The sequence below is a fragment of the Agelaius tricolor genome, unplaced genomic scaffold (assembly GCF_023055355.1).
Source record: "Agelaius tricolor isolate 1412-34295 unplaced genomic scaffold, bAgeTri1.0.p SCAF_12, whole genome shotgun sequence".
In the NCBI taxonomy this organism is placed as follows: Eukaryota; Metazoa; Chordata; class Aves; order Passeriformes; family Icteridae; genus Agelaius; species Agelaius tricolor.
The window spans coordinates 9,434,046-9,458,816 of NW_027269272.1; the positions used below are offsets into that span (position 1 = coordinate 9,434,046).

At 44.0% G+C, this 24,771-nt stretch overlaps 1 protein-coding gene across 2 annotated transcripts; it reads left to right on the forward strand.

Annotated features, from left to right (window-relative positions):
• Window positions 1-7,442: 7,442 nt before the first annotated feature.
• Window positions 7,443-23,537, forward strand: KCNE4 (potassium voltage-gated channel subfamily E regulatory subunit 4). Of its 2 annotated transcripts, XM_071437489.1 has the most exons (3): window positions 7,443-7,775; window positions 20,344-20,561; window positions 20,989-23,537. In XM_071437489.1, the coding sequence occupies exon 3, from the start codon at window positions 21,014-21,016 to the stop codon at window positions 21,503-21,505; it is 492 nt and encodes a 163-aa protein (XP_071293590.1). In that variant the 5' UTR covers window positions 7,443-7,775; window positions 20,344-20,561; window positions 20,989-21,013; the 3' UTR covers window positions 21,506-23,537. The 2 variants fall into 2 exon arrangements, with proteins under 2 accessions (XP_071293590.1, XP_071293591.1); XM_071437490.1 differs by lacking the exon at window positions 7,443-7,775 and having other exon boundaries at window positions 20,306-20,561.
• Window positions 23,538-24,771: the final 1,234 nt, after the last annotated feature.

The following is a 24,771-nucleotide window of genomic DNA, read 5'->3' on the forward strand; positions in this document are numbered from 1 at the left end:
AGTTGTTTATTTTTTTTCTTTCAAAAATACCTGGGGGGTTTTAGACTGAAAACTTATTTCACATTATTTTGGATAATGTGATCTACCTTAACTGATTTTTTGGTTTTCTTTTGTTAGACATTTTTAGCTAATAAAATGCTGTTAGGGCTCTTTTTAGTAAAGAGAAATAAACAAGTTCAGAACTATTATAATAGGTATTTATAATAGCAACTACTTTCAGGAAGGATAAGTGTAACCATATCAGAATATATGTTAATGTAGCTATTAGAGGGGTTACAAAATAGATACAATAAAATCGAGAGAGTGAGAGATCCAAAATAGATACATTAGAAATACAAATAAAAACATTGTAAACCTGAGTTGCTCTTCCTGTCTACCAAGAAATCCAGGGGTGACAGCAGGAAAAGGGAGTACTCAGTTAAAAAGGTGAGTAATTTTTCAAAAAATAATTGTAATACTTTAAAATATTTTTTAAGCCCTGTTGTTATTTCTGTGTGTGTAGGATTTCTCTCCTGGCGCTGGAGGTTAAAGGAGAGCCAGGCCTGAGCTCTGCTCAGCAGTGCCTGTCCTGCCTGCTGTGCCAGGGAGCTGCTGGGCAGTGCTGCCATGGCCCTGCTGCTCTCTGGGTGCCCTGCCCTCCTGTTCAGGGCTGTGCAAGGGAGCTCTGCCTTTCCCTGCAGTTGGTGCAAAGGGGATTTGTGTGCCCTCAGCAACCCAGGGAGCAGAGGACACATGTGCCTTTTCTTTGTGCTGGGCAGCCAGTGGGAGAAGAGTTTCTGTTAGGGATGAAAGGTGCCAGTGATAAATGGGAAATGAGGGAGTGTTCCCAGGGCAGCCTCTGCAGCAGTGGGAGAGCTGGAGCTGAGGGCAGAGCTGGTGGCACTGGGACTGTGTCTGCCCAGGCTGGCCAGCATGGATCCAGCTGTGGGTGGCTGGACATGTCAGAGAGTGTTGGCAAGTGTTTTCTCTACTCTAGCTACAATTAAAGTAGTACCTGTGGCTTTTAGCAAGTAGTGTCTCTATGGTTTGAATTCCAGATTTCATTATATGGACTGGCTTCAGCATTTAATTCCTGCTTTATGTGCAAACAAGGCTGGGCTTTAGCCAAGAGACTTGCACAGGGCTGGCCATCAGGGCACTTCCATCTACAGGTACTCCTGGTGGACATCCCCAAATGCTGCCTGGTCCCCAGGACAAAGTGGTTGGTAGAAATGCAAACAAACACAAATGTTTCCCTCTTGGAGCTGGGTGGGTTCAGTTTCCTGGGAGCACATGTACCCAAAAGGATAGAGGAGCCTGTTGTGCATGAAATGTCAAAAAGATGTTTTATATCAGACTTCAGGGGTGCTCAGCCTTGCCAAGTGCAACAGCAGGAAAAGCCAAGTACCTTATTTGAATCCCAGCTCCTGAATTTCCATGTATTCCACTGTACCCTTTCCCACTGCATTACACACTGCATGTGTTTATTTTTTTCTCTGGAACTGCAATGCCTCTATTGGTAGCAAGGTTGGGTAGGTTGGTTGGTTTTTGTTTTGGTAGTTATTTGCAGATAACTGAGAGGCAACTTTATGAATGTAAGAGTTAAACTTCAGTAGAAAATTTATATGGCTTCCCATTGATGTGCAATCACAGCAGTGTTTGGCAATGAGCCAAACTTTACCTTTATTCTTCTGAAATGGTGAGATTTTGATGTAGACCCTTACACTGAGTGAGTTTCCTTACATAAAGTAAATTTACATCGAGTTTCTGCTGCTTTAGGCTCCTAGAGAAGTTAAGAGAGAAAGAAGCATCATTTTGAAATATGAAATAATTAATAGAAATAAAACTATCAAATTCCCATAAAATTATTGTATTTATCTTAATAATGCTGGTCAGATACAGTTCAGTTTTTTGAAATAAGATTTGTATCAGGAATTTTTTAGCAAACTCTATATTTGGTACATTTTCTAGTACCATATTTGCATAGCTGTTTTTAAATCTTAAGCATCTAGCTTAAAAGACTTAAGAATGATTTGGAAAGCATAGTTCCTGTTCTGCAGTGTAGTTGGAAGATAGGCTGTGGATGTTTCACAAGCTGTAAGGAAGCTATTTACTGAAACTCATTAAGCATTTTATGTTTCATCAGTTCTCTGGATCTCACACACATTCACTAGGTATTTCTGCCAGGTTTCTTGGAAATGAGGTGATTTTGCTCAATTTTGTTGCAATTCAGGACTTGGTGTTTCCAGCTAAAGCAGTGGAACACAATTAGCAGAAGGGCTGGAATGCCAGTGAGCAATGTGGCCTGTTCAGCATCACATCCTCTTCCTCCCCTGCTTGCCAAAGCTGCAGAAGAGCTGTAAAACAATAGGAGAATAAATAAAGGGAGACTTTTCAAGAGTAATTTCTGAATCAAAATGGGTTGATTGGTACCCATTGATATATTTCTGTATCAAAATGGGTTGAGAAGTTGCTGATTAAGTGCAGCTCCAGTGGGACATGTGCCTGTGCCTCTGCACTCCCAGGCTGACAGGCACAGGCAAACATGGTGTGGGTGACCTGCAACAGGGCAGATTTAGGGCCAGAAGGTTTTGGCTTGTCCCTTCCTGGTGCAGAATGGAGCTTTGGGGGGAGGTGGTTCCTGCTGAACTGTTTGATGTCTCTCCAAGGATGTTATAAGGAAAACGTGCTAAAACTTCTGTAAAAAATTCTTTCATTTGTATTTGAAGTCTTGATAAACTTCTGAAATATCTCTTTGAAAGTATCTCCCATATGGTTATTCCTCCATGTGTTTAGCAATGGAGGTTTTCTGAGCTTACCTGAGGTTTTCCAGGACTAGCAGGTGGCAGGTCTGGTTGAAGGCAGTATGTTGCTGATGGGAAGTGTGTGTTTTGCAGTAATTTTCCTCATGTTTTCATAAATAGATGAGATTTGGGACTTTCCCCAGAATTTTTCCCAGTGCTACTAAGGGATACTTGTTTTTATCCATTTTTCCATTTCCTTCTATCACTTTTATTTTCTGCCAGTAACTTTTCATTATACCATAGGCTGATCAGATCTTTCTGGTGTGCTTTTTTTCCATAACTGATGGTTTGTCTTTTAAAATTATTTTACAGAATTTACAAAAAGGTGTAGATAAAATGGATTGCTTCCACAGGAGGCATGATGCTCTCTGTAAGTCTTGACTGGCAGAGATTTCTAGATAGGATTTTTTCTGAAATGCTGGCACAGTGAAGCTGTGCCTGCCAGGTGTCACCTGCAGCAGCCTGTGCTCAGGGACTGTGCAGGTGAGTACCCACCCTGTCTTTGTGCTCCTGCTGGAAGGGGGAGCTAATTGAGTGGAGAGAAAGAACTCCATTTGAGAAATGCCTGCCATGAAAGCAAAGATTTGCTGTCCTCAGCCTCTGGCTTGAGGAGCTGTGAGCAGTCAGGGTTGCTGGTCTGTAGCAGCCCCAGTTCAGTGGGAAATGAAAAACCTGATTTAAAAAAAGGAGAGAAAAAAAAAATTACATTATCCTGACACCTTTCTTTTTCCATTAGTCTAAATATTCCACAGTTAAAATTAAACAAGGTCCTGAATTGCCATGTGATGTCTGGCTGTTTAACTGGCCACAGGATGCACTCCTGGTGCCAGGATGCTGCCCCTTCACCCCTTTCCATCCCCCTCTGTGCTGGGGGGCACTGGCTGCCCCTCTCCTTTGCTAGACCATGGTCCTGGCCCCTGTGTGCCCCAGGAAACACCTGGTGAGTCACCTGAACTGCTGGGCCCTTCCCTGGCTGTGCCACTCCCTGGCTTTGTCCCTCCTGAAGGTGGGGGGTGCCCAGGGTGCCAGGCTGTTCCTCAGGGCTCCCTGGAGTGTGTGGGGATGGGCCAGAGCCCAGGAACCTCCCACCTCTTTATGCCAGGAGGGATTTATTTATTTTATTTTATTTTCTCTTTTCTAGCTTTAGCTAGAAAAATTTTGGATGGGTTTTTAGGGCCCAAACTAATTTGGGACAGTTGAAAGCAGCACTTCAACAATTCCAAGTATTCGAATTATAATTATTTCCATCTGTTTGTCTTTGTTTATTTACTTTTTCAAGAAAGCTCCAGTAGTACTCAGAACAGCTTTATTGTGATAGAAATTTCTAGCCCATTGTGGTTTGAAGAATCCTGTGCTGATTCAGTGCAGCAAAGCCTTGGAAAGTCTCTTTAGGAACACATGCTGACAGCATTTCACATCTTCTTCCCCTCTCAGGGCTGAGATTGCAGCCAACCTCTGGCTTCTTTCAGATTTTTGTTACAGTGAGACATCTTTAAAGAACTGTGTGGTTCCTTCTCTTCCATGCTCTCTTCTGCCTGTACCTGTGGGAGTCTCTGGCTATTCCCTTGTCTGCCAGAGCTGGAGTGCTGGCAGTGCCATGGGAGTGCAGGCAGTGCCATGGGAGTGCCAGGGGAGTGCCATGGGAGTGCCATGGAGTGCTGGCAGTGCCATGGAGTGCCAGGGGAGAGTGCCATGGAGTGCAGGCAGTGCCATGGGAGTGCCATGGAGTGCTGGCAGTGCCATGGGAGTGCGGGCAGTGCCATGGGAGTGCCATGGAGTGCAGGCAGTGCCATGGGAGTGCTTGGAGTACCATAGGGAGCATTGGCAGTGCCATTGGAGCACTGGGCGTATCATAGGGAGCACTGGGTGTGCCATGGAGAGCACTGACAATGATGTGGGGAGCACTGGCAGTGCCATGGGAGCACTGGGGTGCCATGGGTAGCGCTGGCAGTGCCATGGGAGCACTGGTGGTTCCATGGGAGCACTGGGTGCCATGGATAGCGCTGGCAGTGCCATGGGTAGTGCTGGCAGTGCCATGGGAGCACTGGTGGTTCCATGGGAGCACTGGGGTGCCATGGGTAGCACTGGCAGTGCCATGGGTAACACTGGCAGTGCCATGGGTAGCGCTGGCAGTGCCATGGGTAGCACTGGCAGTGCCATGGGAGCACTGGGGTGCCATGGGTAGCACTGGCAGTGCCATGGGAGCACTGGTGGTTCCATGGGAGCACTGGGGTGCCATGGGAGCGCTGGCAGTGCCATGGGTAACACTGGCTTGCACAAACCCCGCCAGGCAAACGGAGCCTTTCCTCCCCACAGCAGCCCCTGAACTGAGCTCATTCCTCCTAAACACCGACTTTATACAGTGAAGAACACTGTGGTAACCTTCAGCAGAGGCTGCAGAAAATGATACCCAGGTTCCACTGTCCCCAGTCCTGCTTTGGTTTTCTTCCCAGCTCCCCTTAATAAACAATTAGTATCCTTTCACCCTTTTAAAAAACTTTTTGATTTTGCTGCCAAGACCTTTCTCATAGTTTTCAGAGAGAAATAGCTTTAAAGATTGATGCATCTCAAATACTTGCATCATCTCCACATCTGGTATCTTACTCCTAATTTATAAATCATTTTTAAATTGGAAGCACGTGTTTGCTGCAGTGAAAGACTTTCTGTATTAACTGAGTTGACAGAAATCTTGTCAAAATTTTTTCTAAAGTATATTGAAACTTTAACCCTCTTCATTATCCCTCCTCTTCACCTGTTTTATTCTAGAGTTTTTTCAGGAGTTTTTTGGTGTGAGCAGGCATCACTTCAGGAGGTGTTTACAGAGGTGGGGCTGGAGCAGCCTGGCTCCCCTGCAGTGCACCCACCTTAGCCAGGGGTCCCCAGCTGCTGGGGACATCAGCACACAAGTGTCACAGAGCCCCTTGTCACTGCAGCCACCCTGGGGGCAATGCTCCTGCAGCACTGAGGGAAACAGTAACTCAGACCATGTGAGGCTGGATCATTTACTTGGATTTATTTTATTTCCTTGGCTAATGAACTGAAATGTTGGTTTTGGTAGTTTCAAAGAAAAAAAATCTCTTCTGTTGCTTCTCTGCTGGTCCATGTGATAGCCTTAAAAAGCAGCTGTGTGAATATCTTGGGGCACAGTCTGAGTGTGTTCATCCCCTGAAACTGCAGTGTGAGAAAACTCAGCTGACAGAAGGTGTGAAGGATGGCAATAGACATACTATTTAAATATAATTTAAGTAATATTTAAAATGTAATTTTAAATTTTTGTGCTGGTGCTGACTTGTTTTTTGTTTTTTGTTTTTTTTTTTAGTCACTAGACCAAAAAACCCCCACAACCTTACAGGAAAATGGTGGGAAATGTTTGCAGCTCCTCAATGACTCAGTTACGACAGCAGTTGCGTGCATGCCTTGGTGATGCAGGATGACTTGGTGAGCAGCAGCGACATTTGTTTTCCTGTGAATTTGGGAATCTCCCACAAGAGCAAAGACCCATGGCTCTGACCTGATTCCCTCACATTTTGGATCAAGAAAAAAGCAATACCTTTCATTATTGTAAAGAATTATCTTCCCAGTCCTATTTTATTTATTTTTGAAAGGATTTTGACTGTCTATTTCACAATAGCAGAGCAGAATAAAAAAATCTTTATCTCTTCTGAATCTATCCTTTGTAGTTTTCCTGCTGTAGGGAGAGGCCTTGACCTCCCTGGAGGTCGTGTTCCTGCTGGGCAATGACCCAGTCGTGTTTTCCTCTCAGTCCTGGAGCCAGTGACGTGTCCAGCGACAGAATGAAGGGTGCAAGTCAGAAATCTCCACTTCTCACACCCAGGTATCATCACAACAACCTCAACAAAATGTGTTGGTTTGGGGTTCTTATCCCTCTTTTATTTGCCTGTATTTTTTTTTTTCATAGATGTAAGGATTTCTCTGTTTTACCTGTTCTGAAGGCTAATATCAAATTCAGCTGAAATAAGATCTGACACAAACCTACCTGAGGGTAAGAACAGTCTGGTTGCTACAGTAGAGTTTGGACATTTATTGCTCTGTTGGCTTCCTGCAGCAGCCTTGGCATCCATCTCCCTGTGCCCCTGCTCCCTTCCTGCGAGGGTAAAGGCATGGATTGAGTGTTAGCAGTGCAGAGCCTGGCACACACAGCCCTGCAAACGTGGCACCTACTCAGGGTCTGCAGCTCTTGCTCAGACTCACATCCATGGAACTGATTTCCCCACTGAGGATTTAGTGTTACAGAAGCAGCAGCATTTCACAAGTGCTGTGATTGCATCCTAGGAGGAGAGTAGGGTCAAAGATAACAGTTTGTTTCAGTCAGAGCAAAATAATGGGGTGAGATGAGGCTGGCTGGAATTCTTCTGTCTCCCTGCCCTTGTCCATGCTGAGGAGCAGCAGTGCTGGCCAGCCTGTGCAGCAGGGCTTGCCCCAGCCCCAGCCCTGGGATGCTGATCCCAGAAGCTTTGTTCAGGATGAACAGTTCTGAACCTCTGCTCAAATCCTCTGTGCTCTGAACAAAATGGGAAAGCAGCTGAGCAGGGCTGGGGCTGTGCTGTGGGCTTCCAGGGAAGGAGGAGGGACCCAGCTGTGGATGTAAGCAGGGAGAGAGAGCTTGTTAGCACTCGAGGGAGAAACGGGTGGAGGCAGGGCAACCTGTGCTCATGTCTGCTTTTTAAAGTTTAATTGCCCCTGCCAACTCCTAGCAAGTTGTAATTCAAAATTCACAACTCAGATCCCCAGATGATTAAAGTAATGGATTTAGGATTTTATTTTTCTGGTTTCCTGGTTATCTGAGGCATGTAAAAGCCATGGGCTAAACTTAACTTGACTGCTTGCAAGAGCAAGAAGCTTTTCTGTTTTCTTACAGCAGCCTTGGATCCTTCTGGAGTGCTTTGAAAGCCCAGGGCAGAAGATTATTAGCTGATGTTAATGGGAGCCAGAAGTGTGAATGGTGTCTTGGCAACAGCTCAGCTGTGTGAGGTGAGTGTCTCAGTGCTGCAAGGTATCTGATTAAATGGGGGCAGTGGATAACATGGTCCTGCTCAGGAGTGCCTGTGAGTCACACAGAGTGAGTTTTGAGCACCCCCAGTTGTGCACAAATTTCCAGGATTAAAAATCCTGGTACAGAGGAGATTGCTGCTTGCTCTGTTTTCCTTGCCCTGTATCTGCCTCCTGGGGTGGAAGCCTCCACCTTTCATCCTTAGAAAGTAATATGGAGTTCATGTAGATGTGAGGGATCCTCATTTGGTTTTTTTGTTATGTTTAGTCCATATTAATTGACCCCACTTTATTGTTGCAACAATAGAAATCCAATATGTTTTGTCTGTGATTTATTTTGTGAAAAAACTCGTGCAGTTTTGCCCCTTGTTTTTAAAGCTGGATGAGAACCTCTGCTAAGTTTAGTCCAACAGAAATGGCCCCAGAAATCTGCACTACCTGTGTGCAGTTGGCTCCATTACAATCCCTTATTAATTAAAACGATGGCATCTGGAATCAGGAGTGTGTCCCCTGCCCCCGGTGGCCTCTCGTGCCGGTGCCATGGCAATCTCATCTCCCTGAGCATCGCTGGTAGCCATGGCAACCCGGGCTGGGGCCGTGCAGCTCCCTCCTGCTGGAGCCACTGCCCTCAAGGTGCTGCTGCTGCAGTCCGTGGCACTGGCCTGGCACGTGGATTTTTCCATGTGATAATGAACCTCTGTGGCTGTAACTTGACCAGCTCTGAAATGAAAGGTTGAGTAAAATAAGAGAAATTAAATGAAAATGCTAATAAATTAGGGGGCAAAGCCTAGGATCACTTTACTCATAAGGCTTCTAATATCTGTAATTTAGCAAAAGGGCTGCTTTCCTGAGCTCAATTACAGCAAGGCACAGGGCAATTTATTGGAAGTGTCTGAGCACTGGGTACCCAAATTAATGTCTGTGTTTCATTTTCTTTTCTTTCCTTTTTGAGTTTCATCAGACCCTGAAATGGGTAATGGGGGGCAGGATAGAAAGACATGAACCAAACACCAAAAAACCTAAAAAGCCAACTTTGTGTTTTAGTGGTGATCTAAACTTCCCTACCCTGAGATTTCTGATGAGACAGGATCTATCACAGCTCCCACCTGCTGGAAACCTGTTGTGGTTTGTTGGACACCAAAGAGAGTCCACGTGAGCTGTGTTTGAGGGGGTTCTCATGGCAGAGATGTACCAGGACCAGCAAACACTGACCTGTGGGACCTGGAGGTGGCTGCAGAGGGGCAGATTTGTGGTGTTCTGGGGCACAGAGAAGAGGTGACCAGCCCTTGCTGCTGTTGACATCAGTGGGATGTTATGAAGCAATTTGCAGAGTTGAGGTGGTAGGGATCTTTTCTAGAAAAGGATGTAGGTATTAAAGCCAAAGGGCAGAGTATGATTCACCTTACAGAAAAACAAACCAACCCAGCAACTTCAGTGAGGAATGATCTCTGTGTGGGTTTGCTGTGTCCTCTGGAACTGAGCAGCTCCCAGGCTGTGCCTGTGCTGGTTGAGTGCCTGTAATAAAAGAGATATTTTCTTTCCTTAAAATGAATTGTGCTGGGGGTTGTGAGCTTCCTTCTGGGAACATTTGGGATCCTGTGATGCCTCTCAGCTCAGCTCTGCCTCCTGAGAGAGCTGCAGCAGAGGCAGGTCCTGCCTGCTGCTCCTGCAGATAAGGGTTGGGGTACCCTCAGGGATTTCTGACTTGTGCCTCTCTGAGTGACTCTGCAGCTGCTTTTAGTCCTTCTTGCAACTGGAAGAGATTAATTCTGTTTTATTCACCCCCACATCATGCAGGAGTCCAGAACAAGTTGGTTCTGCCCTTGTCATCTCAAACTTGCACCCTGGCACAGCTCATCACTGGCAATCTTGTGCTGTTTGCATTTTAGTTATGGTCTGTAGTAATCTTCAGATCCTGATATTGAAAAAAAAAAAAGCCTTTATAATAGACCAAAACATTGATTGGAGTTTATTTTTTTTTCCTTGTTAGTTCTTGGGTTTAGAAAAAAATAATGACATATTTTGATTTGTTGGTTGGTTCAGCAGCAAATCATAAAGCTTAATTGTCAAAACTCCTTAAGCCCAAAGAACTGGCTTTTAATTTTTTGTGAGGTTTTTTCCCATGGTTCTTTTTTTACTTATTCTGCTAGCTAATCCTAATGCTGTTAAATCTGCATTCACTCTTTCATTTAAATCTGTTATTTACAAATGGAAATGAATTCAGATTAGTATTTTCTTGGTCTGTGTTCCAATCCTAATAGGATATACTAAGCAACGAGGACCTGAGCAGGGAACCTTCCAGAATAGATGCACTCTGCTTTCAAATGAACAACTATTTAAAATGAGAAATTCTGACTAAATCATGGGTGAACTCTCAGGAAAAGGGCCAGAGTTAGGAGCTGGAAGCACAGACCATGGTTGGAAGCATTCCTGGAATGTCCCCAGTGCTGGTGGTGTGGGGAGCAAGGGGCTGAGCTGCACCCCAGGGAAATCTGGCAGAGAGAGTTCATTTTTGGGGAGAAGGAAGGAACTGCTTTGGGCAGCTCTTTCTTGAAGGGAGGTGTTGGGAAAGCACTTGGAAGCCTGCAGAGCTGTCCCAGCCCAGAGTGCTTCCCAAATGTATGGGGTGTGATTGATATCTCAGGGTCAGAAAAATCTGAGGTATTTAGCTCCAGAAAAACACAGTCCTGCCCCAGCACAAACACAGCCATTTGGTTTGATGTGACACATTGTGTTCACAGCCAGTAATGTCAGAGAAAAGGCACAGAAGGCATGGACAAGTGCAAGGATATGTACTGAGTGCACATGAGTATTTTTTCAGAGTATTTTAGAGTTATTTAAAATCTTTTTTCTATCTCACTTCCCACCCTCGAAGATAATAGGTTGATTTAAGAGAGCTTTTAAGGAGATGCTCTGGCAACCTGGTTTTTGAAGGACTGATTGTGAAAATGAGATAACTGGGGAGAAATCAAAGGCGACAAGAGCCACAGAGGGAGAAGGTGGTGGGATGTTTAACTCAGAAGGTGGCAAACCCAGAAATGAAGGCAAGGACCACATGAGTGCCAGTGTTCAAAGCAATGGCTTCCAGTTTGCATTTCAATTCACAGTGGAGGATTTTGTGTAGGAGAGCAGGCTGTGTCCTCTTGTCCTTGTACTCCACAGAGCACAGAGCTGAGCCCGGGGGACACAGGGACCCAGCCAAATCCTGTGGGGTGCCTGGAGGGAACAAACCCCTCCTGGGCTGTGGTTGAGCTGGATTGGAGGTCAAAACCACACAGAGAGAGTGCTGGGGGTATGGATAGGTCCTGTGTGAGAGAGGTTTTGGGGCAGGGAAAGGGAGCAGGCAGCTGGAAAACTCGGGGAGTTGATGCTTTGAGTGCATCCTGTGCCAGGGCAGGAGGAGTTGGGGCATGCTGGGGCTGGGTGAGCAAGCAGTGCTTCAGAAAACCAACACAAACCTTCCACAGCCCATGTGGCTGTGAAAATGGGCAGCAGGATGTTAAACACTCATCATTCTTCCAGGAGCCCTGCTGAAGAAAGCAGCTAATGGACTCCTTGCAAGGGGAGCACAGCCCCTGCTGGGCTGAGCCTTTCTGGCTGCCAGGGCACTGCTCCTCTTCCCCAGGTGAGTGATTTATGTCAGCAACCACCACACATCAAGAGCTATATTGCAAATAATGCAGCAGTTATGTTGCTTTCAGGAACTCCTTTAACAGTGCAGTTTAAGAACTGACTGGTACTCTGTGATTCTGGAGCATTGAAATGCTCATGAAGGAGTCAGGAAATGTTGTAAGTTAGGCTACACAAAATTCTTTAGTTATGTGACTCAAAGAAACATTTATTCATTCTATGTGTTTAGATGTAATTTTTTTGTATTTCCCATCTGCAACAGGAATGATTTTTTTTCTTCAAAAATGCATTTCCAGAGCTTGTTGGGAAAGCACAAGGTCTCCTGTATCTGTGCAGAACTCCCCACTTCCTGTCACTTCCTAGTTTCAAGTGAAATACCAACCTCATATGAAAAGACCACACAAGACCACATGTTGTTTACTTTGGGCTGATTATTCACATGTTACAAGCAGCCAAGAGAGGAAGAGAGAGTTTTCCTCTAAGTTCTAAAAGCACAGTTCCATCAAAACAATGGTTATCTTTGCTTTAACAAATTTTTTTCATGTCTGCCCACTGAGATATAAAAGATTGCATTTGAACAATACATTCCCTCTGGGTGTTTTTTTTATCATTTGTGAGTAAACCACCCTGTCTAGAGTAGGTATTTTTTTATTGCTAAATTTCTTTTCTTTGGTATAATTTTTTAATAATCCATTTGGGAATTTAGTTTGGATTCCTTCGATCAGCCTTGTTGCACTGTGGGTGTTTGCTCTGTCCTGTTTCTGTCCCCCACATGGCACAGGGGCAGCTTGCCATGGCTGCTGTGGGCACAGACCCAGCAGGATAAGGAATGTGGCAGGGACTCCCAGGGGCTGCACACTTGGTTCATTTGATGCCAGTGCAACCCCCTGGGTGTGCCTGACTGCAGGGGGGCACTCACAGCAATGCTGAGGAGATGGCAGGAGGGCTTCTCCTTGGGCTTTCCCAGCTCCCGTGCAGCTCCTTCCAAGTGTTTTTGATGCAGGAGGTATGGGAGGGTTTGGGGGCTGTTACATTAGCCAAGGTCCTGGTAGTGGAGGATTAGATTATTCAGACTCCATCACTTGTCCACACAAGGCTGAATCCAGCTTGTGTTAACAGGACTGCTTGTGTTAACTGAAGGAAATGAAGTTTTCCTAACAGTTAAGAAGAAAGAAATGCTGTCCTGTTAGAGCTGGCATGATCCTGCATTGCTCACAGCCCATTCTCTACATTATGCATTCAGGGACCCTTTCCCTGCACTTTCACAGCTGTGGCTATGAGGACTAATACCAAAACACTGAAACACAGGAACAAATCTTAGCCTCAGGTTCAGAAAACACAGTTTAGTGCTTTCCCTCCTTGCCTGGCAGAACCCCTCCCTTTGGAGAGGATGCATGTGCTGTTGCTGCCTCTTTTGTATACCTTCTGTCCTCTCTGCTCTACACCTGGGGCTCATCCTATTGTTGCTCTTTACACCCCAGATTGCTATTTTGCTCCTTTTGTTGTGTTTCCAAAGCAGACTTTTGGAACAAGAATACAAATAGCTGTTCTGAGTATTTTAAAAAGTGAATGCTTTAAAAAGTGAATACAGTCAACAGATGCCAAGATGTAATAGATCAAACTGAAGTGCTATCTTGGTTGCTTCAGCTGGAAAGGGACTGCTGTTGAGAACAGCAGTGATGTAATCTAAGCTGTATTTGAAATCCCATGAAGATTCAGGTCAACAGGGTTGAGAGCTGAAATTAATGGATGCTTGCTGTAACAGCTACAGTTAAACGGGGAGATTTCCCAACCAAAACTCAGAGGGAGTGCTACAAACACACATGGTGAGGAGTGCCTGGTGTTGTAGAAAAGTGAATATCAGAGGGAGAGGGCTCAACATCTGGAGCTCATGTGAAAATGAAAAGCTCACAAGCGCCGAAGGTCGCAGTGACCTGGGATGTTATCCTGACATGGCTGTGAAACAAGGAAGGGCTGCTTCTTTCTTTGTGAACTCATTTAGTGGGATTGGAAGAAATAACAATGAAAAAAAATGTGGGTAGTTCCTCTAAGGTCTTGCAAGTGCTTTGGCTGTGGCTGGGCTGGATTTGTGCTACTGTGATAGCATTCACTGTTCCTTTCATCTCTGCCCTGCACTGTTTCTGGGAGAGGAGAGTGAATCTCCCCCTGCATGTGTTTTCTGTCCTTGGGAGGGTGGAAGATCACTGTGACACTCAGGCTGTAGTCTTTACTTTATGGTGTGAGTTCCTAAAAGGGTAGAAGTGTTTTTGTAGTAAATGCCATGATGATCTCCTCTGTTTCCAATCTCTTTTGAATGCTGTGTTTTCAAGAGCAGTGTTAGAACTTGATATGAAGTACCCCTTAGAACTGGCAGGCATTTTAACCTTAGGGCAGGAAAATAGACACAGACCATGCTGGAAGCCAAATCCTGCTGGATTCAGGGAGGGCTGTGGGCATGTCTGAGGAAGAGCTTGCATTGTTAAATGTTGATGTCTTTACCGTTCCTTGATGTATGAAAATTAAACCCACAATGCTGTGGCTTAGTGGGACTAAGCAAGAGCTGTCTCCTTGATTTCAGAGTCTGTGGTTTCCCTCATGATTAAATTTTTATCTCTTTTTCTTCTCAAATTCTCTGAAGTGTGATCAGCTTTGAGAATGGTCACACCTCTGAACGTGGGCAAGTGAACTCACTGCATGTGTGAACCTTGCCCTGTTCATTTCATGGGAGAGGATCCTGCTCCCCTGCTCTCCTTGGCTTCCAAATATCATTATTTCTAAACAGCTCAATGCAGAATTACCATGCCATGCTGGGCTTCTCCACAGCCCACAGAACTGAGGAGGAGGAAGAGATTACCTAGGGTGAGACAGGAGCTTCTCTGAGTGGTGGCAGGTGATGTGTGGCTGCTCCTACTCACGAGGGCAGCAGGGTCCCAGCTGCTGGGAACCCATTCTAACAAAATTTTTCCTGGCATGCTTTCCTATGTGATCTCTGCTTGTGTTTAACTGGACAGCTGGATGTTTATCAGTGCCTCCATAAGCTTTCTACTTATGCTGGGCAAGCAGCTCTTAACTTTTCCAATGGCCTTTAGTTTATGACCTGTAGTCAGGTGAGGGTTCAAGCTGAGCACTTGAATATTTTCAGTGGTTTCGTCCCCTTTATTTCTTATGCTTAGCAATTATTGGCATTGCTGAATTTCTCTTGTAGTAGAAAGTCTTAAAATTAACAAACAAAAAAAAAAGAAAAAAAGAAAAATCTTAGATCTTCATGCTGCATGCAGAGGAGTTTTTCGAAAGCTCTATAAATATTGATACATACCTCCCTATCTAAATTTTTTTGTTGAAAAGCCTTCACTAATGTCAATCAAAGTGCTGATTCTGAGCAGATTAGGGCTAGAAGCTGTTCAGGGAGAATGAATGGACCTAAATAAGGACCATAGCTGGGAGAGCAAGAACTCTCTTTGCTGAACAGAAAGAATTGTGTGTTTGGGTTTGCCAGTGAATTTCTCCTAAGAATTGCTAATCACATTGAAAGGCTCTTGGATTTTTTTTTTTTTTTTGGTGGCATCCAGAATTTAGTATTTTGCTTGCTGTTTTGGATCCAAATAGAGCAAATAATGTTGAACACAGTTGAGCTGTACAGAGCAGCTGAATCTACTATTTGACTCCAAAAGCTAAGTAATCTTTGAGTTCATTTTGTTTTTAAAGGTAGTGCATCCAACAGATAATTATATTTGGCAGAAGAAAAAGTAAAGGAAAAAGAAAAAAAAAGTATTTTCAAATCAAGCATCACTACATTCACTGTGCCACAGCAAAAGAAAAGGGTAGGATAATGTGAAGTATAGGTTTCATTTTATTGCATGGAAAGCTATGTTGATAAAATAACTTTGTAATCTGTCTTAGATACAGGAAACAGAATTGAGGCTGTGATGACTTTGAAATCAGATTCTCATATTAACCACTGAAAAGTTTGTAATTTTTTAATGTAATTTCTGGTTATTGCTATCATGAGAGTTACCTGTTTGAACTCTTTTCCCAGTCACTCCTAGCTTTCTGAAATTCAGTTTAGAGGTTGAAAAGGAATGCTTCTCCAAAATTCCAAGACTCTCACAAAACATGTTTTACAGTAAATGCTAAATTTAGTCTGAACTGTTATTACAGATATCATTGAAGTTTTCTGTTGCTTGTCATCTCTCAGAATCTGAAACCATTTGCCTTTACAGATCTTTGTGTGCTTGGAGAGCAATTGCACACTCCAGGCTTGGCTTCTGGGAAATCTCTTGCCACTGCTAGAGCTGAGACTGTGAGTGCAGATGGTCACCTGTGAGATGCTGCTAAATCCTGTATTTGCTTCTATTAATTAAATTTTTTTTGCTACCCTGTGTGCAGAGAAAGCATGAGAAATTTCAGATTTCATGAATATGGATCTGCTATGAAGGTTAAACAAAATTCAAATTAAAGCAAACTAAAGTCTGAAGTTGGAAAGGAGGCTGATGCATGATTCTTCTGGAGTTATATTTGCATGTTTTCCCTAGTGAAGGGTGTAAGGTAACAAGGCAGAGCTGTAGCATTTTACTAAGTTTTTTATAGTTAATAACAGATCAGACCATTACTCCCATTTGCCATCCAGATGGCAACACAGTATATTATGGATGACAGTGAGGAAATTGCCATCTTCCTCTAGAAATTGCTCATGTCAAGTTTATGAAGAATGTCATCTATTTCTGCAGTATGAAAAATAAGGGAGAGTGATGGAAAATGACACTGAACCTGGAGCCATGTGCCAGTGGCTCAGATGCCAGCCCAGCCCTGGTGCCTGTGGCCACAGTGGTTGTTGCCTTTTTGGGTGGTGCTACCATGCTGTGCCTCCCAGCACAAGAAATTTGTAGGTATTATCAGATTAATTGTGCTTAAGTGGCTGAACTGATGAGGCATAGAGGCGTTAAGAGCACATAGTAAAGGTCATAAATTTCATCCTGTTATTGCACTTAACAGTGAGGAGGCATGGGGCTTGTGCTGCTTCTGCCCTTCACTGCCTGCTCTGGGGGTGTGTGTACTGCTGCTTTTGAATGAGCTTTTATTCCAGCACGCTCACAGGCTTCACTGAGCTGCACAGGACTCGAAAGGAGCAGCTGCTGATGTTTGTTTTAGGAGAGGCAGGGCCAGTAACTTTAGGGGGCTTAGGCTCAGGTGCTCAGTGAGGTGTGTGTTTTGCAGCAGGACTCAAAGTCAGTGTGAACATCTCAGAGTGGCACATCCTTAAATGCAAGATCAGATCAGGACCACAAACATCTATCTTATCATGTCTTCCTTTATGGTGTCAAAAGCAGCTCCAACTTTAATTGAAGTGATATGTGTGAGTAAAATATATTGATCATCTGTTTGATCACCATTGGTTGGTTGTCCTTTGCCAAATGTAGTGTCTGGAAGGTGTAAATCAAAAATAATACTTGCATGGCAAAACTCTCCTTTCCTTTTTCCTCTAGCAGTAAATTATCAACCATTTACTTCCATTAAATGTTCAGGAAGAAAAAAACCCAACTCCTCTGTGCTTCCTGTTTCTCTTTTCTTTTTTTTTCAGATGATAACTCTAAAAAAGCACATACTTGGGTATTCTTTAGAGTGGTCCTGTCAGCAAACATTCATCAAACAGGCTCAGCTTCCCACAGGAGCTGGCCCTTTAACAGTTGTTTGGTGTCTTTATTCTTATTAGCTCACTAACTGGGGCAAGAAAGAGAAATGCAGCATCAGAGCACGGACTATGCCCGTAATGAAGGGTTAGGCATATATTTTCCATGGCAGCCTGCAGAGTCATCTGGGTCTCTAAGGAGGTTTCATGTTGTCTTCATAATAGATTCTGTCTTTGTTCAGTTTTCTGACTGTCCTCAAATTTTTATTTGGAGAAAGGGCTCACATTATATGATCCCTTAAGCCATGTTGTGAATTCCTGCCCCGTGGGATGCCTCGAGCCTCAACGTTTGCGTCCTTTGGTGACGGAGGTTGCTGCCACAAAAGGCTCTCTAGGAGACAGGGACCTTGAGAAAAAAAATCTGGCATCAACAACTATGTTGTGACCTTTTCATTGTTGGAGTGCCTGGCTGTTGCTCTGCTTTATTGGCCTGAATGTTTTCCAAAGGGGGAATATGGAAGGCGGTATCAGCAGCACAAGGATTATTCTTAAATGTTATAGCCTTGTTTGGGACGGGTGCAAAGAAGGTGGAGAGGAACAGGTGAGTGGCAATTGCTGAAAGCATAAGAGATGTGTAGGTGAAATTTAAGGGAAAATTCTCTGGAGTTTGGGGAAAATAATTCGTCTGAAAGGAAGAAAGAAAGAGACATCAAAAAAGAAGTAGCTAGCAAGCTTAACTTTAAAATAAGTTATTTCAAATTAGGCAAAATTTTTGCTGTGATCAATGGCTTTACAATATAATTTTCAGCAAATATAGTTTTGAAACACAAACTAAAGCTCCAGTTTTTAATTTTGTAGGTCTTGTGTTTAGACAAAAAATATAGTTTCTACAGAGTACAGCTTGAGAAAGCTGACTGATGGCATCAGTAAGTAAGTGGCATATGTTTTTCAGGTGATAATTCCCCAATGTCTTTCTATCCCTCCTCTTCAAGTCTATAGAAGGCTCAGGAATTCCTTGCAGGCCTTTTTAAAATTAAACTGTTTTTAAGAACCAGGGGCTAACAGATGGAGAAGAGCTGTCATCAACTAGCCAAAGTAAACATAGTTGCAAAGAGGTTTCGTCAATAACTCTGCAGAATTATGCAACCCAGTCATCTTTCAGTTAAACTTTTGGGGAATTGCATAAATCTATGCAATACAGCAGTATTCCTGTATTCCAGTTAGGTGCTCCAGTTCTTCTTGGTAATTTTGTACAGTTTCCCCTACATGAAGAACACAAGGGTTTGGAGCAAATAAAGGACTCTGTTTGCACATGCAGGTGCCTGCAGAAGAGCTGGTCTGCCCCTGCTCTGCTGGGAGCCCAGGGCTGTCTGTGCCCCTGGCTGTGCCTTTGTGTCCAGGTGAGGGGTGACACTGATGACAGGCTTTAGTTGGTTTTGTTCCTGGGATCAAGCAACTTCCAAGAGGGTTTCATGGGCAGAGAGAAAGGATTTTTCCTTGTACTGAACCAGTTTTCATTGACCCAACAATGCAAGGCACTTCCTCACAAGTCTGTGAAAGTCCTGCATGAGAAGGTGTTGCTAAAATCTGACATGTTGTCTTTAATTTTTCAACCCCCAAATTTCCAGAGCTGAATGGGGAGAGCAGATATCACATGGAGCTGAGAAAGTTGTGAAGTAAATATTCCCTAAAGTTAGCTAGAAAATCCAGAGAGTTGCTCTGGGTTCTGCTTTAGCCTACAGTTGATGTGCTCTTGTTGCCTGCTCGGTAATTTGTCGGGAACAGGGAAGAAGAATTCAGACTTGGCAAGCTGGTGCTGCAGACAGATTTTGTCAGATGAAATCCCAGTAGACGTTAGCCCAACATCAACAGCTCCTGAGCTATCACATGGGAATGCACAGGGAGATAAAACCAACATCCTAAGGGGAGGATCCTCTATTTTAAGGTGCAGAGAGGGCAATCTGGCTAATGTAATTTTTTCCTTTCTTTCTGTAGTCGTTCAGAGAAATGATGGAAAATGCTGGTTCCAAACACAGATGCAATCCTGTCTTTTCTCGAATGCTCAGCTACATCTAAAGTTGCTTAACTTCTCTCTCTTGCCTTTTCTTACATGTGAAGAGAAGTTAATCCTCTCTGCCTTTACCTCAGAGGGATTGTAAGGGCAGAGTTTGGAAAAGAATTTGCTGTCTATGCAAAGAATCCAAAAGTGACTGCAGGGAAAAAAACCCCAGACCTACCGTTGGGAAACTCCAGCACCAGTCCACTGCTTTCTGGAAGTGGAGTGTTCTGTTACATAAACATCCTTGAAGCTTTGCAGAAGGGGTGACATTCACATGTGGGCCCTGACTAATTGGGCTTTGTGTGTGAGGAACGGGGATGGAGAGGATAAGGAAATGAAATCCCCAAGGTGCAAGCTGGGCCTCCTTCTTCCCATGGCCTGGGCTGTTGCTTACGTGTTGAAGGGGGTCTCAGAGCCTCCTGTGCCATGGAGCTGATGACTGGGAACTCTGTGGGCCCTGCAACCCAGGCTGCACCCAAACTCCCCAGTGGGCTGCGGGGTGTCCTGCTCTGCCCAGCAGCCTGCAGCAGTGGCTCAGAGAGCTTCCCTCTGCCCAGGAACTGCTAAGGTCCCTTTGTGCTTAAATCATCATTAACTCAGTGGCCCAGGCCTTTATTTAGGCATAATATCCTGCACACAGCATTAACTCTTAGCAGCTTCTAGGGAGGCAAAATGTAGCTGCACACTTCAGGAGCTCCAAGTTGCTCCCTGGAGGACTCTTCACCCTTCCAGTGATGATGTGGAGAATCAAGACCCCACAGCTGCTGCTTTGATGCCCAAAGTTAGGCAGCACCAGCACCCATCCACCCAAAACTCACTCCAGACTCAGGGCCCAGCTCTCCCCAGCCCCTCACCTTGTGGCAAAGTGGAGCTGCAGCGTGAGTTGAAAGTCACCACTTTGTTCTGCACACACTCTCCAAAGCTTTGCCACTAGTACTGACCAAACAAAATAACTTGTTTCCTCCTCTGTCTCTTTGGAGAAATCTCTGTATAGCAGACATGTAAATAACTTGGTAGTGTCTGCTATAAAATTCACATGTATATTTTTCTATATGTTATGACAAACACAGAATAACAATCTGCAGGTTTTCCATTCTGTGTATCAGCTCTCAGGGCAAGAGGTCAGATTTAGCAACTGGGATGTTAAAGGAGCAGATTCACAGGCTGAAAGAGCCAGTGTGGAACTGGTTAGTAAAGAGTAAATTCTGAATTCCCAAGTCTTTTTCTTTTCACAGCTGTTAAGAGTTCAGTGGGTTGAACTGCAATCCTTCAAGTTCATCTGTTGACTCCAACACAAAACTATTATAAACTGTGCCTCTAAAACACGTGATGAAACATTTCTTGAGAGCTATTTATTCCAACTGCAGCAGAGGAAAGTTTTCAGAACACCCAGCATTTGGTAGAGGAAAGGTCTCTTGAGCTTTGCAAAAGGAGGAATTATTTGCATACTGGCGTAAGTTGCTTTTTGATTATTTTTTTTTTCCTGCATCACTGAACAAAATAATACTTCTAACTTTCCCCCACCGTGGAAACATGATCAAGTAGTACAAAACTATATTTAAGTGCCTAGCAGAGAATTTCTATATAATTTTCTTTTTTTAATCATATGGATTGGGGTTTTATAATTCAGCATTGAATTCAAGATAATTTAATATTATGTGTTTTCTTTCTTTTAATGTTTTCTGTATCTGAATAAGAGTTCATTCACTGACAGTACTAATGCAGAGGTATAATAGACTGAGAGCTTGAATCAGGTGTGGGGTTTGCAAGCTTATAATTATGAGGAATAAGGAAGAGTTTGGGGTAAACTTTTCCAGGTGTTTCTTTTACACCTTTGCTCTGAAGTTTGATCTTACATATCCATTTACATTCTCCTCTAGGCTTAGCTCTGGTAAAACTCTTTCCATGCTGAAGATGGACCATGCAAATGTGACCCAAGCTATGCTTGATGCTGAATCCCCCAGCACAGAGAAGAGCAACAGCAATGAGTATTTTTACATTCTGATTGTCATGTCCTTCTACGGGGTCTTCCTGATAGGAATAATGCTTGGCTACATGAAATCCAAAAGAAAAGAGAAGTCATCCCATTTGCTTCTGCTCTACAAAGATGAGGAGAGGGAGTGGGGGGAGGCTGTGAAGCCTCTACCAGCCGTGGCAGGGCTGAGATCCGTGCAGATCCCCACGATGCTGAACATGCTGCAGGAGAGCATGGTGCCCTCCCTGTCCTGTGCCATCTGCTCCATGGAAGGCAGCAGCGTGAGCTCCGAGTCCTCCTCCCCAGACGTGCACTTCACCATCCAGGAGGAAGTGCTGGATTCTGAGCTGGGGGAAGTGTCAGAAACGCCCCTCAACGAGAGCAGCGAGGGCTCTGTGGAAAACCTCCAGAAGAACTCCTAGCACTTGCAGGGCTCCCCTGATCAGCTGCCAAAGTGTGAGTGGAGCTCCCACCAAGAACTTGTGGCTCTGCTTTTCTGCTCTCCAATGAACTATGAACAGGTATCTGTGCTCCTGGGCCCAAGGTGTTCCTGAGAGCTGGCAGGACAAGGAAGCAGTGGTACCCAACTTTAAAGTGTGACTTGCACATTATTGGGTTGCTTAATTTTATTTTTTCCATTATTATTTCTTACTATGAAAGCTAAGAACATGGTGAATATATATGTATTTTCTAACGAGGTAATTATTACTGGCATGTCTCTGCATATTTCAGAATTCTGTAAATATCTGGGAAATGTTTGGGGAAGTTACCCTCATGCAATTGCCTGGTTCTTAAAGATGATGGGTAATGCTCATTCACACAAAGCTGTGATGGACTAGAAATACTCTTACTGTGTTTTTCTTATGACAAACCACAGCCAGCAGCACATTTGCTCAATGAGGCCTCAAAAGCTGAAAATTTGTTGATGCTGTACTTGAAGGGAGATTACAGCATGGCTGGAGACTGGCTTTAGGTACAGAAAGATTGAAAGACAAGGCAGAAATAAAGAGGCACTGAGTTCCTGTGCAGTTTGTAGAGCCTGGCTCCAGACCCATGACACTTCTCTGTGTCTTTGCTGAAGTTATTCATGCACTGGCTGGGCCAGGTTCACCACCTTCTGCTGCAATCCAGCCTGTGACTCAGTTACTAACAGGAAAGGTGGTTTCATTTTTTGCTTTTGTGTTTTTTAAAGATGTGTACCTTTGGTCGCTAAAGGCAAAGATCTGTACGTTAAAGGAGAGGTTCAAAGATCTTTGTTACAGGCTGTAAGACGCAGAAAGGCTCCAACAGATGCTGCTCTGTTACGCCCCCTTCAAAAAGAGGTGGAATTCTGAATGGAATTTAACCTAGCAAGGGTGAATTCCTGGCCCCACTGAAATCAGCAGCTGAGACAGGGACCAGCACAAGATTTTGTGTTTCTCTGTTGGAGTTAAATTCTCTGCTTGAGGTCAGTAAAATTGTACCCATTTACATCATTAAAGAATTTAGACTTTCTGCTCTATTTAAGCTGGTGTAGGTAAGCATTGTGTTACATCTTTTTTTTTAATCAGCTCTCATGTGACACATGCATTTCTATAAAGCTGTTAGTAACTAGTTTTTCAAACCACCACAGACTTCCCCCTCCCCCAGTTTAATGGTACTGTGACATTTTTCAAATGCTCATGAAATTTGTTGCTAAATTATTGCACTTTTACAAGAAGTAAAAATTAATACAAAGAAGAAAATTAATATTTCAATCATACCTTATATTTTATAATAACTTATTACAGTGTTTTGATTAGTTTCGAAGCATGAGGGCTGAAGAGCCTGAGTCTAAAGCATTGCACAGCAAAATATTTGCAAAATGTCTCCACATATTTCCTGCACTAAAATAGCTCTGTGATTTATCCACTGGCATTAGAGCTTGAGAGACGGCTCGAAAAACATGAATGCAGAAGGGCAGAGATGAGCTGCAGCCAGAGTGTGCAGTGCTGCTGGCTCCGGGGAGGGCTCAGAGGGTTAATGGATGCAGGATCAGGGATCTCTGTCTGTCTGAGCACAGCAGAACAAAGGCTCCATTGTGCTCCTAAGGGCTGATTGGGGCAGACCGAAGGCAGCGGGAGTTTTTCCATCGGCTTCACTGAACTTTGGATCAGACCATATAAAGCTTTTTGGTAGATTTACTCTAAAAGGGGCTGTTTTAAGTTTGAAAGGAGCCAAATTAAGTTTGGCACTTTGCCTGGAATCACTTGAATCCTGAAACTTTCCAAATGAGACTGACATGTACAAGTTGTCACATTTTCCATTGCTTTCTCCTTCGTCCTTTACTTTTGGTATAAATGTATTTGTATCTGTAAAAAACTGATGTATATAATTCCTAACATCGAGTTGTATATAATTGTCTCATGTATTTAAAGTTTATTGTTTCTACTGGCACTAATTTTATTTAAATAAAGAAACACATTTCCTGGAAAAGTCTCCATGTTTGTTCACTACGTCAAATAGATTTCCAGTAACGAGACTGGGCACAATTCCTGCAGGATCCTTTTCTGAGCCTCTTTTTGAAATGATTCCTTGAGCTTTGCAGTCCTGCAGCATCATGGGCTGGCTGCAGGGCTGGGCCTGGTTCTCCCCATCCACCTTTGGTCCCTGTTGGCAGCCAGCACGCTCAGGGTGTGAGTGAGTGCCAGCAGGGCCACAGGGATCCCCTTCTGCAAAGACCTGGGGTGCTGGGGAGGCTGCAAAACTGCTATGGAAACTTGTGTTGCTTATTCAGCCTCTGGATGTGTCTTCATTTTGAGTTTCAGAGTTAGATTTGCAGTGTAGCAAATTGAGTGGGCTAGGGTTGAAGTCATGGACGAGTATCTGACACAGATCTCTGATCCCACTGGATTTCCACTGGCTTTGTCACAAGCTTTGACCCTGGGTCTCACTGCTGCTCTGTCATTCCCAGTATTACAGAGAGAGGAGGTTTTCAGAATCTGCCTCCCTAAAAAAGGTGTAAATGTTTAGAGGCAACTTTGAGCTTCCCTAAATCTGTTGAGCTGCAAGTACAGATTCACCAGCACTGGTTAAGACCTGCATGCATGGGGTAATTTGAGGTTGTTTCAAAAATCAGATTGCTAAAAAGTTACATCTGCTTGCTTTCCCACAAATCAGGCTCCCTATTAAATAATTCTGAGGCCTGGTTACAAGCTCCTGTGGACCTGAAGCTGCCCATAAGCAAGGCTGTGTTTGGCTGCAGCCCTGCCCTGTCCTGGGCCACAGTGGTGTCCTGGGGTCAGTCCCAAACATCTCCCATTTACCCACTGCTGCCTCGGGCTTCAGGGCTTCCATTGCCACCACAATGAATCAAGGAACTTCTGACAGCACTGGAGATAAGGAGGAAAAACAGAACCAAATGTAAATTACAGCTCTGCTGCATGGATCAAAAAGGTAACTTGTTCCAGCAGTTTCTTGTATTTCAGTATTTTCTTTGTCCTAAGGGGTTTGTCTTTGTCCAAATCAGTATTTTGATGACATCAGGGGGAAAAAAAATCTATTTTGGCTATAAAAGTTGCCTGTGCAAGTGAATGCAATGATGCCTTGAAGACAGCCCAGTGACCCTAGACTGCCAGGTAACTATTATTCTGAAATAAAGAAGTGTTGTTAATCTTCAAAAGCTACAGACAGAAGGAAAAAAATTGCTCCCATTAATCTTGTTTCAAAA